General features: G+C 35.9%; 1 protein-coding gene across 5 annotated transcripts in view; it reads left to right on the top strand.

Annotated features, from left to right (window-relative positions):
* Positions 1-14,885, top strand: part of ANKS1B (ankyrin repeat and sterile alpha motif domain containing 1B) — a 6,771,497-nt gene that overhangs the window by 1,138,612 nt on the left and 5,618,000 nt on the right. For all 5 annotated transcript variants that reach the window (XM_044087908.1, XM_044087910.1, XM_044087909.1 and 2 more), the window contains exon 6: positions 10,564-10,704. In XM_044087908.1, coding sequence (XP_043943843.1) covers positions 10,564-10,704 — 141 coding nt within the window. The remainder of the gene's footprint in view (positions 1-10,563; positions 10,705-14,885) is intronic.

The following is a 14,885-nucleotide window of genomic DNA, read 5'->3' as shown; positions in this document are numbered from 1 at the left end:
CAAAAAATACTGTTTTCTATTTTTCTAGAAAATGTTATTAAATTATTGAGATTTTATGAAGTTTGTTGAGTAAAGAAAGAATACTGCATTATTACTTGTATTAGTTATTAAATTTACTAATTCTACAACTGTTGCTTTGCTTTATTTTATGTTGTTTGCTTTATCAATAATACATACTGTGTGTTAATCTTGTGTATGTATCAATGCACTAAAATTATGATGGAACTGTTGAAATGATTAGAAATTACACATAACAGTTAATTGGTAAAATTGGCAGACTTTCAGATCATGCAAAAAGTATTTTTTTAATAATACTATAATAATAATAATAATAATAATAATAATAATGACAAAAATGGTATATGCTGTCATTCTAATTCTTTAAAAACACAACAAAATAAGGTCTTTGTCTTCAGATGATCAGTAAGTTGACAGTACACAAAGCCCACACACTTAGCATAATACTCCTTGCAGTGAATCTCTCTCTCTCCTCTATGTCTTTTTTCTTGGACATGTCTTTTTGTGACAATGCTGTTTTTCTGAAAATGTTCTCTCATAAAATCTAGACATTTTGGAAGATATCACTTATGGAAAAACAGTAAAAGAGAAATTGTGCTTTTTGCATAAAAGTATTTACTTTGAAGTATTATACAAGAAACCATCATATCTGCATAAATATGAGAATAGGACTGTTCACATCACTTTTAACTATGCTTTTAGCGTGAGTGCTTATGCTGTGGAATATTACTGAAGTGTTGAAGGAACCTACAGTGTATCTTTATTTTGGGCAGGAAACCTGTACTATAACTCCTTTTTAGCTGTACTTCTCACATTATTCCTTGCTAAGGACATTTTCAAAATATTGTAATATTATTTTTTACCTGCTTTAAGCAGTGTGTGTGTGTGTGTGTGTGTGTGTGTGTGTGTGTGTGTGTGTGTGTGTGTGTGTGTGTGTACATATATATATATATATATATATATATATATATATATATATATATATATATATATATATATATGGGTCTACTTCATTTGCCCTAACTTCCAGATGACTGACCCCATTTGGCTGAAATTTCATTTGACTGACACTTCATTTGGCTGACAAGTATTATAGGCAGTCTCCATAGCACTGTAAGGCAAGTAAATGGAATATGTCCCCTTCCCCACTGTAGTGCAACCCTGGAGTTAGAATATATAGTTGGGGGTGTGGGTTGGCCATGCTGATCCACATGACTGAGTGATTCAAGAAATCACTTGGCATGTAGATGCCTTCTTGGAGATGATTCCAGGTTATGAAGCACATGGCCAAGTAGTATATCCCCCTCCCCTTGACTGCCTCATTAATATTCAGCATGACTGCTGAGACAGCTCTCCAAGCAGCTGCATGTATTCATGCTAGAGCACTATGCAGCACCATATTATGGCCAAAATTCATCTCCAATGTTTCACACTTTTTAATTTAAAAATCCAGTGGGCTTCACAGAGCAATAACAAATTGTGTCTACAGCTCCTTCACCTATATCTTTGGAAGTTCATGCTCCATAACTTTAAACAAACACAAAAAAATGAACCTCCTCAGCTTTATCCATGTATAAGTACATTTATTAATTTACTTTATTCATATGATCATATTATTCTGAGATAGAGCCATGTGTATAGGATACAGGTAAAGAATACACACACACACACACACACACACACACACACACATATATATATATATATATATATATATATATATATATATATGGGTCCACTTTTAAATGTCGAAATTCCTAAATCTTGACTTTTAAAAAAACTTACCCAAAACATCGAGATTTCAGAATCTCGACATTTAAAAGTGGGTAAAAATAAATAACTAAAGTAAAACAAACTGCAGGGGGGCTGCACCCCCACACTCCCCCTACTTAAATATATCAACTCTGAGATTGCACTACAGTGAAGAGAACGGTAAGTACAACAGGAGCAATACTGTTCTCTTCACTGTATCGCGATCTCGGAGTTGGTATATTTACGTAGGGGGGTGTTGGGGGTGCAGGGGCAAACACTTTATTTCAAGTCTCTCTCTTTTTTTTTTAACCCACTTTTAAATGTCAAGATTCTGAAATTTCGATGTTTTGGGTACATTTTTTTAAAAGTTGAGATTTCAGAATTTTGACATTTAAAAGTGGACCTATAGATATATATATATATATATATATATATATATATATATATATATATATATATATACTTACTTTACTCAAATAACCCATATGTTGACTTCCAAAATGTCAACAACAAAAGATCAACAAATCGAACATTGACACAGTGCCACCCATCCGCCGAAAAAGAATCTCAGCACATGCAGATTTAAAACACTGTTGCACCCCTCACATGCCCTGCTAATTATATATACTAACTCTAAGATCACACAAACCCCAGGGAAAGGGAATATTCCACTATGTGGGGATTCTCGATTTTACACACCTGCCAAATATTGACCATCTGCATATATTTACCTAATGCAGTCAATAAAACAGAGGTTGACAAACCTGCATTTCGAGTCCGACCAAATATATATCTATATCTAAATATACATATGTATATCCCTATCAGAAGCTCAAGTTTTCTCAAACTCGAAATTCATATTGTTGAAATTATATGATCGAGTTTCTTAAAACTCAAAGCTCTTGAATGGAGATGTAGTAATGCACGGATCAGGGAATTTACTATTTTCCCCACTGCAGTGCAGTCTTGGAGTTGATATGCAGGGGGTGTGGGGGTGCATTTTAGAGTTTCTGAAAACTCAAATATTTTGAATGGAGATCGTGGTACAGTGCAGAATGGGGAATTTACACTTTTTCCCCACTGCAGCACGATCTCAGAGTTGGTATATAGAATACACAGGGGGTGTGGAGGGTGCAGGGGGGCTTGCCCCCATGTAAAAACACAGAAAAAAGATTTTTCTTGTTTTTTGATGTTTGAGTTTTTGGAAACTTGATCATATCACCTCAACAATATAAATTTTGAGCTTCTGATATAGGCGCATATACATAGAGATATGTGTTTGCACCTGTGAATATACATATATATATATATATATATATATATATATATATATATATATATATATATATATGGGTCTTCTTCATTTGCCCTAGCTTCCAATTGACTGACACCCATTTGACTGAGACCAAATGACTGAAATTTTATTTGACTGACACTTCATTTGACTGACACTTCATTTGATTGACAAGTATTATTGGCAGTCTCCAGAGCACTGTAAGGCAAGTAAATGGAATATGTCCCCTTCCCCACTGTAGTGCAACCCTGGAATTAGAATATATAGTTAGGGGAGGTGGGGGCGAAGCTCCCCACTTACTTTTGCTTTATTAAGCAATATTAAAGCAAAACCAAACAATATACTATGTAATTTGTCAAACTAGTTCTCGATATTCTATTCTATTCTATTCTATTCTATTCTATTCTATTCTATTCTATTCTATTCTCTTTGATTCTATTCTCCCACTGACCCCCTCTTGTGTTAGGATCTATTTTTTTCAAGAATGGCAAACTTGTGGAAGCATGGAGGTGTTTAGGTGAAATGACAGTGGAGTTTTTAACTAGATTATTTAATGAAATCTTGGAAAGTGAGAGGATGCCTGAGGAATGGAGGAAAAAGTGTTTTGGTACAAATTTTTAAGAATAAGGGTGATGTGCAGAGCTGTAGTAACTACAGAGGGATTAAACTGATCAGTCACAGCATGAAGTTATGGGAAAGAGTAGTGGAAGCTAGGTTAAGAAGGGACGTGATGATTAGTGATCAGCAGTATGGTTTCATGCCAGGAAAGAGCACTACAGATGCAATGTTTGCTCTGAGAGTGTTGATGGAGAAATTCAGAGAAGGTCAGAAGGAGTTGCATTGTGTTTTTGTAGACTTAGAGAAAGCATATGACAGGGTGCCCAGACAGGAGTTGTGGTATTGTATGAGGAAGTCGGGAGTGTCAGATATGTATGTAAGAGTGGTACAGGATATGTACGAGGGTAGTGTGATAGTGGTGAGGTCTGCGGTGGGAGTGACAGATGCGTTTAAGGTAGAGTTGGGATTACATCAAGGATCAGCTCTGAGCCCTTTCTTGTTTGCAGTGGTGATGGACAGGTTGACAGACGAGATCAGACAAGAGTCCCCGTAGACTGTGATGTTTGCAAATGACATTGTAATCTATAGTGAGAGTAGGGAACAGGTGGAGGAGACCCTGGAGAGATGGAGATATGCTCTAGAGAGAAGAGGAATGAAGGTCAGCAAGACTAAGACAGAATATATGTGTGTGAATGAGAGGGAGGATAGAGGAATGATGAGGATGCAAGGAGTAGAGTTGGTGAAGGTGGATGAGTTTAAATAATTGGGATCAATAGTTCAGAGTAACGGTGAGTGTGGAAGAGAGGTGAAGAAGAGAGTACAGGCAGGATGGGGTGGCTGGAGAAGAGTGTCAGGAGTGATTTGTGATAGACGAGTACCAGTAAGAGTGAAAGGGAAGGTCTACAAGAGGGTAGTGAAACCAGCAATGTTATATGGGTTGGAGACAGTGGCATTGACAAAAAGCCAGGAGTTTGAGCTGGATGTGGCAGAGTTAAAGATGTTAAGATTTGCACTGGGTGTGACGAGGGTAGATAGGATTAAGAATAAGTATATTAGAGGGTCAGCCCAGGTTGGAAGGTTTGGAGACAAAGTCAGAGAGGCACAATTATGTTGGTTTGGACATGTGCTGAGGAGGGATGCTGAGGATATTGGGAAAAAGATGCTAAGGATGAAGCTACCAGGTAACAGGAAAAGAGGAAGGCCTAAGATAATGTTTATGGATGTGGTGAGAGAGGACATGCAGGTGGTTGATGTGACAGAGCAAGATGCAGAGGACTGGAAGAAATGGAAACAGATGATCCGCTGTGGCGACCCCTAATGGGAACAGCCGAAAGAAGATGATGATTGTCATAGGTTCATCACTCATTACAAGGCTGTTGATCCAGTGGACCATTTCAGCCTAGTCTAGGATCCAACCAATTTCATACCTGACACTGACTTAGACTGTGCCCCTTTTATGAAGGACCAGCTGGGTTATACTGGGGGGATACTTGCAACTGAGTATCCAATATTCCAGGTTATGCTTAAAAAGGGTCACAAAGCTACAGTGCTTTACCTAAATAGGGAGTCTTGTCCATAAAAAAGGTATTCTCTGCAAAAGAGATCTATCCTCCCAACAGGTTCTATTTATGTTTTGATGGTAGCTTAGGTCTCTTGAGTGGGTGTGGATATATAGAAAATTAGATAGGACCATATCCTTTGAGGCTGTGTAGGTAAGGTAGAGATCTGTCAATTGTTGGCAGGAAAAAAGAGAGAGTGAGAGATCTTTAAGGTGGTCAGGTTAACACAGGGAAGACATGTCCTTGATTTTTTTTTTTTTTTTATTGGGAAATGCTTCAGTCTCTTGAGCTGGGTCATATGCCTAGACAATCCTTAAATCTGTCTCTATATAGTCCTTCCAGTCGACTAAATGCATTCTGTATGCATGTACATTAAAGCCTAATTTAGCTCTGGAACATACCACTTACAAGCATGCAAACAAAACAAATATCACTGTACTAAGTTTGTGCGTGCAGTGCAGTTTGTGATGTGTACTCTTGCATATAGGGTCACTTTTTATTTAGAAACATTTACTAAGGATTTGTTTTACACTTTTGGAATTCTGTTGCCTTACACATTACCGAAGAATACTAAAAGTAGCATTTTTATGAATATTATATTTTCTGGCTACTATATTTTGTGAAACAGATAATTAGCTGATTGATATATATATATATATATATATATATATATATATATATATATATATATATATATATATATATATATATATATATATTTATATTATTCAGCAACTGTTGGTTGCCCAGGGAAATGTAACTGTAATTCATCAGTGCTGGTTTATGTGGCTACCTGTACCTCTTGCGATGCATTTTATGTTGGAAAAACGAATCGTATGCTTAGGGACAGGATAGCCAAACATTTAAGGGTAATTTGGAAGGAAAATGTCTGTAATGCACTATTTGTTCACAGTAAGAAATGTCTGAATGTTAACAAATTCATCTTTTTTGTTATTGATAAGGTTTCTTACGATGAAAGAGGGGGTGATTCAAAGACTAAGGTAGAAACTAAAGAATTCAGATGGCAGTTACATCTGAATGCACAGAATCCACCAGGGTTAAATGAGAATTTATGTATTAAGCCTGTTTTGAGAGCAAACGCTATTAAATATCTTAAATAGGACTATAACTTAACTTTATATTTTAATATATATATATATATATATATATATATATATATATATATATATATATTTTTTTTTTTTTTTATTAACATTTATATATACAGTATTATAAAATTATGGTAGTTTTAATTCCATTTATGTCTAATTTAATGTTTTTATTATTAATTTAAAGGGAATGAGGTCAGTGATGATGTAGGATTTGGGGCATTATGCGATTGGTTGCTACTACCTTTAAAAGAGTTGTGTATGTTTTAAACCAAATTTGACTCTGAGGATGCTATAAGATATTAGCGAAAGTGCTTAGTCGTTTGGTTTTATTTCATTAAAGTCTATATTCTACAGCCTTCACCACATGGTCTGGAAGTTTTTTATTTTATCTCTTGGGTTTTTGGTTCATTTGTTTGTGTCTTTCGACAATTTTTGTTGTTATTGTAAATATTCTTAATGAACCTTTCCTTTCACATTTGAACCTTATTATATGAGAAGACACCTTTAAGTATCTTATACGTTTCATAGATACAGATATAGATATAGAGGGGCAGAGAAAGAGAGAGAGAGAGAGAGATACTGGGCTTACCCAAATCACAAATGATTTTAGACTGATAGGTAGGAGGCAGTAGTAACTGGCATTGTGAATATTGTCTTTAAGTGATTTGGTCACTGTTGATGTGACACCCCCGACCTCCGATACACAATGTGAAAAAGGATGTTGATGCCAATATGTAAGTCACATATATCACAAATCTTTGCCTTTATCAGTGCACAAAATGATTGCATTTATAAATTAAATCATGACTTTAATAAAATGAAACTGGTCAGACTTGATAACGTATTAGTACGCTTTTCGATAATAATTTTCAAACTTAAATGATAGAACTGAAATTGTTCATTAAAGTTAAATAACTCACAGTTCTCCTCTGGCTCATGTATTTTAAGTGTTCAGACATTCATTGTTTATTTTTCAGACCTTGCTTCAGGTTATCTTGCTTCAAGCCTCATGGCTGCTCTGGTCCTAGATGGGCCCTTGTCTGCGCCTCAAGCTCCCACCTAGATATCTGTATTGGAAAGGCCCTTGCCTAAGTATTAGGCTGCTGACTGACATAATCCTGTGGATCAGGCCAACTACATACATCCCACTGCAGTCCCTCTGATAGGAGAGCAAAACTTCTATGTTAATACCTTCTTCCGTCCTCTTTTCACAAAATTAAAGTTACTTTTACTTCACATTGACTGACAGATCTTCCGACTCAAATATACATTGGTATATGTCATATGGATGGTCATATGGATGACTGAAAACAGTATTGATACTTTATGTCTTTTTACACTAGTTAATGAACCAAACAGCATAGAATTCTGAACAAGAAACTTAAAAATCAAAAACCAAACAATTCTACTGACCAGTGGAAGCAAACCACTCAGACTCAAGTTGAGGTTCAGAGCTTTTGTTCTATGTAATAAATCAAGACAGAACTTATTCAGAGCATACAAAGTTAGAAAGTCATCTGATTTAAAAATTGTATTAAAAGGAAATGTGATCTGTATTTGTTCAAACAGTATTCTAGCATTCACTTCCTAGTTTTCTCACAGCCAGTCTTGAAAAGCATATGTTAAGAATACAAACTACAAACTTCAATTTCTTGGTTACATTTCCACCAGTCAATCTCATGATAAAAATACTTCCTTGATTTCAATCAACCAGTCACAACAGCACATATACGAACAGAAAAAACTCTTGTAGTTCTAATAAAAACTCATTTAAATTATTGAACTTTTAGTGCAGGCAAAAAACACTCAATGTTAATATTGTTGTCAATCCCTAGATATTTGTCTGCATTGAGTTTGACTTGCCAGTATGATGTATGATACTCTAACCAAGTCTTATAGACCCCTTTCAACAAATCCATTCTGACAGCTTCAATAACACTAAAGGAAAACTTTTTGAAAAGAAGTACACACTTTTGAATGTCTAGCCAAATCATTATTATCATCTTTGTTTTTGACTGCCAGGTTATGTTCATAAATACATCTTGCAAACTTCCTAATGGTTTTACCTATGTAAATACACTTGCATGATTCACATTGCACACAGTAAGCAATTCCTTTGGATTCACAATTGAATCTCCTTTTGGCCATGCAACAAATCTGTGAGTAGTGATGTTGGTTATTGAAGAATTGATCATAAATCTACACTTGCACTTTCCACATTTGAAAATGCTGTGGGAAGGAAAACTATTGGAATTCACATGTTCTTTGTTCTCTAGTAAAATTTTAATATTCTAAATTATTTTGTATGTGTGCAAAGGTTTATTACCAATGATTTTTGACAGCTCTAGGTTACCTAAAATAATTTTCCAGTTTTATTTTACAGTTTCTTTTATGATTTTCAAATCACATGCAATTGGTAAAGGAAATGCATTTCTATAACCAATCACTTTTTCTCATGTATCTGTGGGTACGTGTGTTTTCATCAATGGTGTTACAATCTCAGAACAGTTCAGGATAGGTTTGGCTGTTCCTTTTCTAAACAATGATAATTCTTCTTCTATGTTTTAGTCAATCGTTGTCATATCCTTGTTCCAGGAAGAAGGCTCTCAAGATATTTAATTCTTGTTCATATGTGTTGTTGTTGCTTATGTGTCTGCTTAAATGTATAAATTGTCCTTTGACAATGTTCTTCTTCATGTGCCGAGGATGCAGACTCTTTTTGTGAAGATATTTGGTGAGAAAGGTTGTTTTTCTGAAAATTATACTTTCAATTTTCTGTGTGACTGTGTTGAACATTAACTGAATACTCAAATAGTTAATACACATATCGTAATCCCCCACAGTTAATTTTAAAAATAAAATACTAGAATTTATATGCTGAGAAACATATCAGATTCATCTCTGAAGGGAGCAAAGATCCAACGCAGACAAACATCCAGGGCTTAACAACAATATTAACATTACGTGCTTTTTGTCTGCACCATAAATTTGAGAATTGAAATGAGTTTTTATTAGAAATACAAGAGTGGTTCTGTTTGTATATGTACTGTTGTGACTGGTTGACATCATGGAAGTATTTTTATCATGAGTTTGATTGGTGAAATTGTAACCAAGGAATTGGACTTTGTAGTTTATATTCTTAGGATATGCTTTTCATGATTGGCTGTGAGAAAACTAGGAAGTGAATGGTAGAATAATGTTTGGGCAAACAGATCACATGGTATGATTTTTAAATTAGATGGTTTTCTAACTTTGTATGTTCTGAAGAAGTTCTGTCTTGATTTATTAAATAGAATGAAAGCACTAAACCTCAACTTGAGTCTGAGTGGCCTCCTTTCTCTGACCGGTAGAATTGTTTGTTTTTTAAGTTTCTACACTAGTTACCCCATATCTGAAATGATCATAGACTGACAGGAAGGAAGTAGAAGTAATTGATTGCCTGCTAACATGAAACTTTTTCATTGTACTAGTCTCTGCTGGGTGGAACCCTGCTCACAGTCTTGTGCAATGTGACAGAGGGGTTAATGCTGCTGCCCCACACCTCTGTAATCTGCATGCCTAATGCCATACCGAAATTGTACTGACAAGGACAAAGAAAGAAAACTATGCTCCAGTGAAGTTTGCCAATCAAACTGACAGCAGTCTGATATCTTGTTGTAGGCACAGGACCATTACACAATGCTGTGGTGCTAAGTTGACAACTAAAAAAAAACTACAAAAGAATACTAGTCACAAATTTAATACGTAGTGTTTTTTTTATCCTGAATAAGAAATAATCAGAAGCAGTTCTTATGTATGGATGAAAGAGCTATTTATTAATCTCTTGGCTATTATTCCTTTGTACATTTTTTTTCTTTTCTGGTTGTTAACGTAGTGCCCTAGCATTTTGTTTCTGATTGTTGGCTTAATTGTTGGCTTAATGCCCTAGTCCTGTGTATTAATTCTTTGTTCTTTTATGCCAGTTGCTCCATTTTTGTTATGATTCTGGTGTAGACATAGGCATCTATATGTAGACATAGGCATCTATATATATGTTAGAATGGGGTGATTTCTCCTGTTTCTCTTCTTAAAGCTTGGAACAGTATATAGTTCCTCCATGTATATTTTGAGGGAATTCTTTTTGGGATCTTTGAAGGTGAAACATTGTGGAACATTTGCATTAGAAAAGACGATAGTTTAGACTATCCATAGCTCTGGAGAGTTAACTGATTGAGGAAATATACAGATGGATTGCACCCTGATAACATTTGTGCTTCTTTTCCTCTAACAGAGACCATCTCCTCCCATTAACCCTGCAAAGGATGAAGAAGAAGAGGAGGATGAAGAAAAAAGTTGTGGACCAGTAGGACTGTGGGAAGCATTAACACCTTGCAATGGGTGCAGGAGTCTTGGGTTTCCCATTCTAACACAGGTATTACATTTTGTTTTGCATTTGCTGGTCTGTGATACAAAACTGCTCAACCTGTAACAAGTATTTTCATATATAAGTGCATACATAAATACTGTCACTGCATAATCAACCTTTTGCCCAACTTTATGTTCTTAGTACTTTTTTGGTTTGAATATTTTTATTCATTGTTTGTTCAGTAATGATTAATTTTTATTGGTAAGATATCCATATATTTATGACTTTTAAAAGTCATGTAAGAAAAACTGTGTCTCTAAAATATACTTTTTAGTGATGTCAAGTACTGCTTTGATATATGAATGTCTGTGATCAGATCCTTCACACCTTTTTAACTTATTTCTTTCAGGGAATTCAGCTTTATCTAGTTTGAACCCTGTCAGAAATTCATCTTCTGCTGATAGCTATGAAATTGGGTGTGTACTAATTTTGGAAGCAAAAGTAGAGACAGGAGTACATTAATGGATGCCTACTCTGTGGGATATTTCAAGAAACATATAATGCTCAATTTTTGACCAAAATAATTGTAACTTTTTAACTTTTCTCACCTTCAAACTAGAGAATAACACACATTCTATAATCCTGAAGAAGTAGTTTTATGCCCATATCTTCAAAACATTCCATCCACCAAGAATAATCCCATTAAAATGTCCTTGGGGACCATCTCCACAAGATCATCAACTTCCTAGTCTTCTTAGCTGAGTCACTGATAAAGAAGTAAAGAATATTTTGAATAATGAAGGCTTTTACCAGAGAGAAAAATATAGGTAGGTACAAACAGCTAATAATTCTTCCTGACTCTACTGTTCTTGGCTTGACTACTGCTGGGGTTTCAAGCTGTGCTGTTGTTATGTATAACAATGAAACTGGGGGTTAAACACTGATTTTCTTCTGTGACTTGCCTCTCCTGCCTATCTGAGCAGACAGATCCAGTAATTGTTATGTCTGATTGTAGTTGTGAGTCTAAATCTGTGGAGTAGAGCCCTATACAGCAAGCACCACATTTACACTTGTATTTACTGACAAAAGACCCGTATGCGTTAGATAGTAAGCACTGAGAATGCTGAATTATTTGCAGTTCCGACCACATCAGCCTCCAACTGTGCTGAAGAGCTAAAGTGATAACCTTAACAACTATCAACCATGTTTACTCCCAGTAAACTATTATAGTGATACTACTGTAGGATAAAAGAGATTATGATATGATATGATCTGTTAGCATTTTAGAACAGTTGATATTTGGACAATTTTGGAGGCAAATTGATAATATATGTGGGCTCTTATGTGAAAGGAGAACAGAGTGTATTTAACCTACATACAGCAAATCATCCTGTGCTAAAAAAACATACTATAAAACTGTTTTTATCCTGAAGATCCATGGCTAATATGTTGCATGAACTGCTAAAAAGATGTTACCCTGTAAGATGAAGTTTTCCAACATAACACCAGTGAAATGTGTAACAGAAAGTTTACACCCTGGTTAACTTTCACAGACTGGTAAAATGATAGTAGTGCATGTTTAATAATAACAGAGCGAGACAAGACACCCTTCATATGGGATGCCAGCAATAACCTGTTCACCAGTCCACAGGACAGCAAAGGCAGATGGAAGGTGTATTTCCAGCAGCTTCTGAATGAAGAAAACTCCACAGAAGCTGTACTGTCCCAGAAACAGCCCACCCTAGAAGAAGTAAGAATAACACTAAAGAAAATAAAGTCAGGGAAAGCAGCAGGCTAAGATGAGGTCACATCAGATATGATAAGGATCCTGGGTGAGATAGGGGAGAAATGGCTCCTGAGGGTACTCATAGCTATGTGGAGAGAAAGTTGAATCTCAGATGACTGGGGAAATAGCATACTAGTGCCTGTGTTCAAGAACAAAGGGGACATCCACAACTGTGGGCAGTACAGAGGCATCAAACTCCTATCACATTGCATGGAAGTTCTGGAGAGGGTGACTCATAAATGGATACTCAGAGTAGTAGAATGAAAGATGGGAGAAGAGCAGTCCAGATTCAGATCAGGATGCAGCACAAGTGACCCAATGTTTCCAGTGAGACAGATAGTTGAGAAGAATCTAGAGATGAGGAAAGAGTCCAACTGGGGATTCCTAGACTTGGAGAAAACATGTGACAAGGTCCCAAGAAGGCTGATCTGGGCAGTACTGCAGTGGTTTGAAGTTCCAGAAACATTAGTAGAATTAGTGCAGGTATGTACAACGACCCAATGACTTAAGTATGAACAGTGTTTGGCCTCACAGAGGGGTTGCCAGTGGGAGTGGATGTACACCAGGGTTCAACTCTGAGCCCACTACTGTTCATACTGGTTATGGACTACATTAGCAAACAGGGTGGAGGGAACAGATCAACAAACATGTTGTATGCAGACGATGTGCCATTACAGGCAGGCTCTGAGCAAGAACTTCAACAAAGGATAGGTGAATGGAATGCAAAACTGAAGGCACATGGAATGAAACTAAGCACAGATAAGACAGGGGTAATGGCAGCAAATTGGGGAAATCCAAAGAAGCGCAGAATTAAGATAGATGGGAAAATAGTGGAACAAGTAAATACCTTCAAGTATCAGGGAGGGGTGGATGAGGAGAAAAGAAGTCTGAATGAAGAGGCCAAAGCTAGAATCAGAGGGGTTACAGACTGTGTGAAAGAAGATCTGTGACAGTCAGGCATGTGTATCGAAGAAGGCAGGAGTGTGGCATTGAATCGAGAAAGATGGTGACAGTTAACATGATACCCTGACCCCATGTAGAAAATGGGTAAAAAGGAGGCTGATGATGATGGTGATGATGACAGAGAGAGAGAGACGAGAGAGGCAAAATATTATAGTAATCGATTTGAAATGTCATTTTGTAAGCAGTTAACATACTAGTCTTCAATAAGGTAACCATTTCAAGTGTCAGGATATACTAGAGCCAGTCCTGAAATACAGCACTGAATGGCTAAAAGAAAGGAATTATATATATCAAGCCTGAGATGCCTTTTCTTGGACTACTCCCTTTTCTCTGAGTTATTGTGATCTTCAAGTTGGTATTTATAAGGCTGGCTGGTGTGACACCCCCCCCCCCCCCAGCAAAAAGAAGTTTTAAGGAGAAAAGCAATTTATCAAGATTCACTTTTCTCCTGTAATTTCAGTCTTTTTTTTTTTTGCTTGTTTTTAGATTGTTGGCACTCAGCATTTTGAGTGCCTACATTTCAGTAGGGAGCCCTTCAGTAATGCATGCTTTAAGAAGGACATTTGAGAATCCCAAATGTAGAAGGTAGTGTTTTTTTTTTTTCCACAAAGGAAATGAGTGTTTTGAAGTAATAACATCTATGACATAACACAACCACAGGAGTAAGCATACATTTCAACCTCTAAAGCAAGAAATCTGGACAAAGCCTAAATTAATGGAGGGACAAAGGCTCAAACATATGGACAGGATTTAAATATTGCTCTTACAACATTAAAAAGTTGGTAGAATAACATGGTTTGTGTTAGCTTTGATTTTCAGAAGGATATGAAGTCTAAATTTAAAATGTATGTCATTATCTAGTCACTTTAATCTTTGCTGATTTGTCAGAAAACCAGAAATATAATGAGTAACAGACCAAAAATATGAGGCAAAAATCTGGTCATTCTGCATAAATCTGGTCAGTTGACAGGTATGGAGGAAAGTGAAAATATGAACAATTTAATGTAGGAAATGGATTCAGTGTTGTTACAGCTCTTTTTTATGACATTTTCCTTGGATTCATTTAATTAATAAAACATATGTTTAACTTTTCTATGATTTTTTTCATGTAGTAATTTACTTAGTAAAACATATTCTGTTTAAATGACTTGCACCTGTGAAAGGATCTTAAGATATGAAAACAGAACAAAAATTGCATTGTAAGCAACATTATGCTATATGTTAGTTTTAAGAATTAATGATGCAACTTAAAGCATTTTCAAAAACTGAAGCAGATAATGTGATTTTTCATATGAAAGTATACTTGTTGCATTGTTTGTGGGGGAAAATATGTGCAGACAGGTTATGTTAAACCCAACTTACAATTTAAACCCAGGATGGATTTTTGTACTAAGGAAGGACAGCTTCAGGAAACTATGCTAAAGGTTAAGCAGGTAAAACTGTTAAATGCAAGTGCCTTTATGTACTGTGAGTGAGGTTGAAGTTATAGTCAAAGGAG

This window comes from Protopterus annectens, chromosome 11.part0 (assembly GCF_019279795.1).
Source record: "Protopterus annectens isolate FY-2018-M chromosome 11.part0, PAN1.0, whole genome shotgun sequence".
Taxonomy (NCBI): domain Eukaryota; kingdom Metazoa; phylum Chordata; order Ceratodontiformes; family Protopteridae; genus Protopterus; species Protopterus annectens.
Note: the sequence above shows the minus strand (reverse complement) of the source record. Positions and strands in the feature narration are given on the sequence as shown.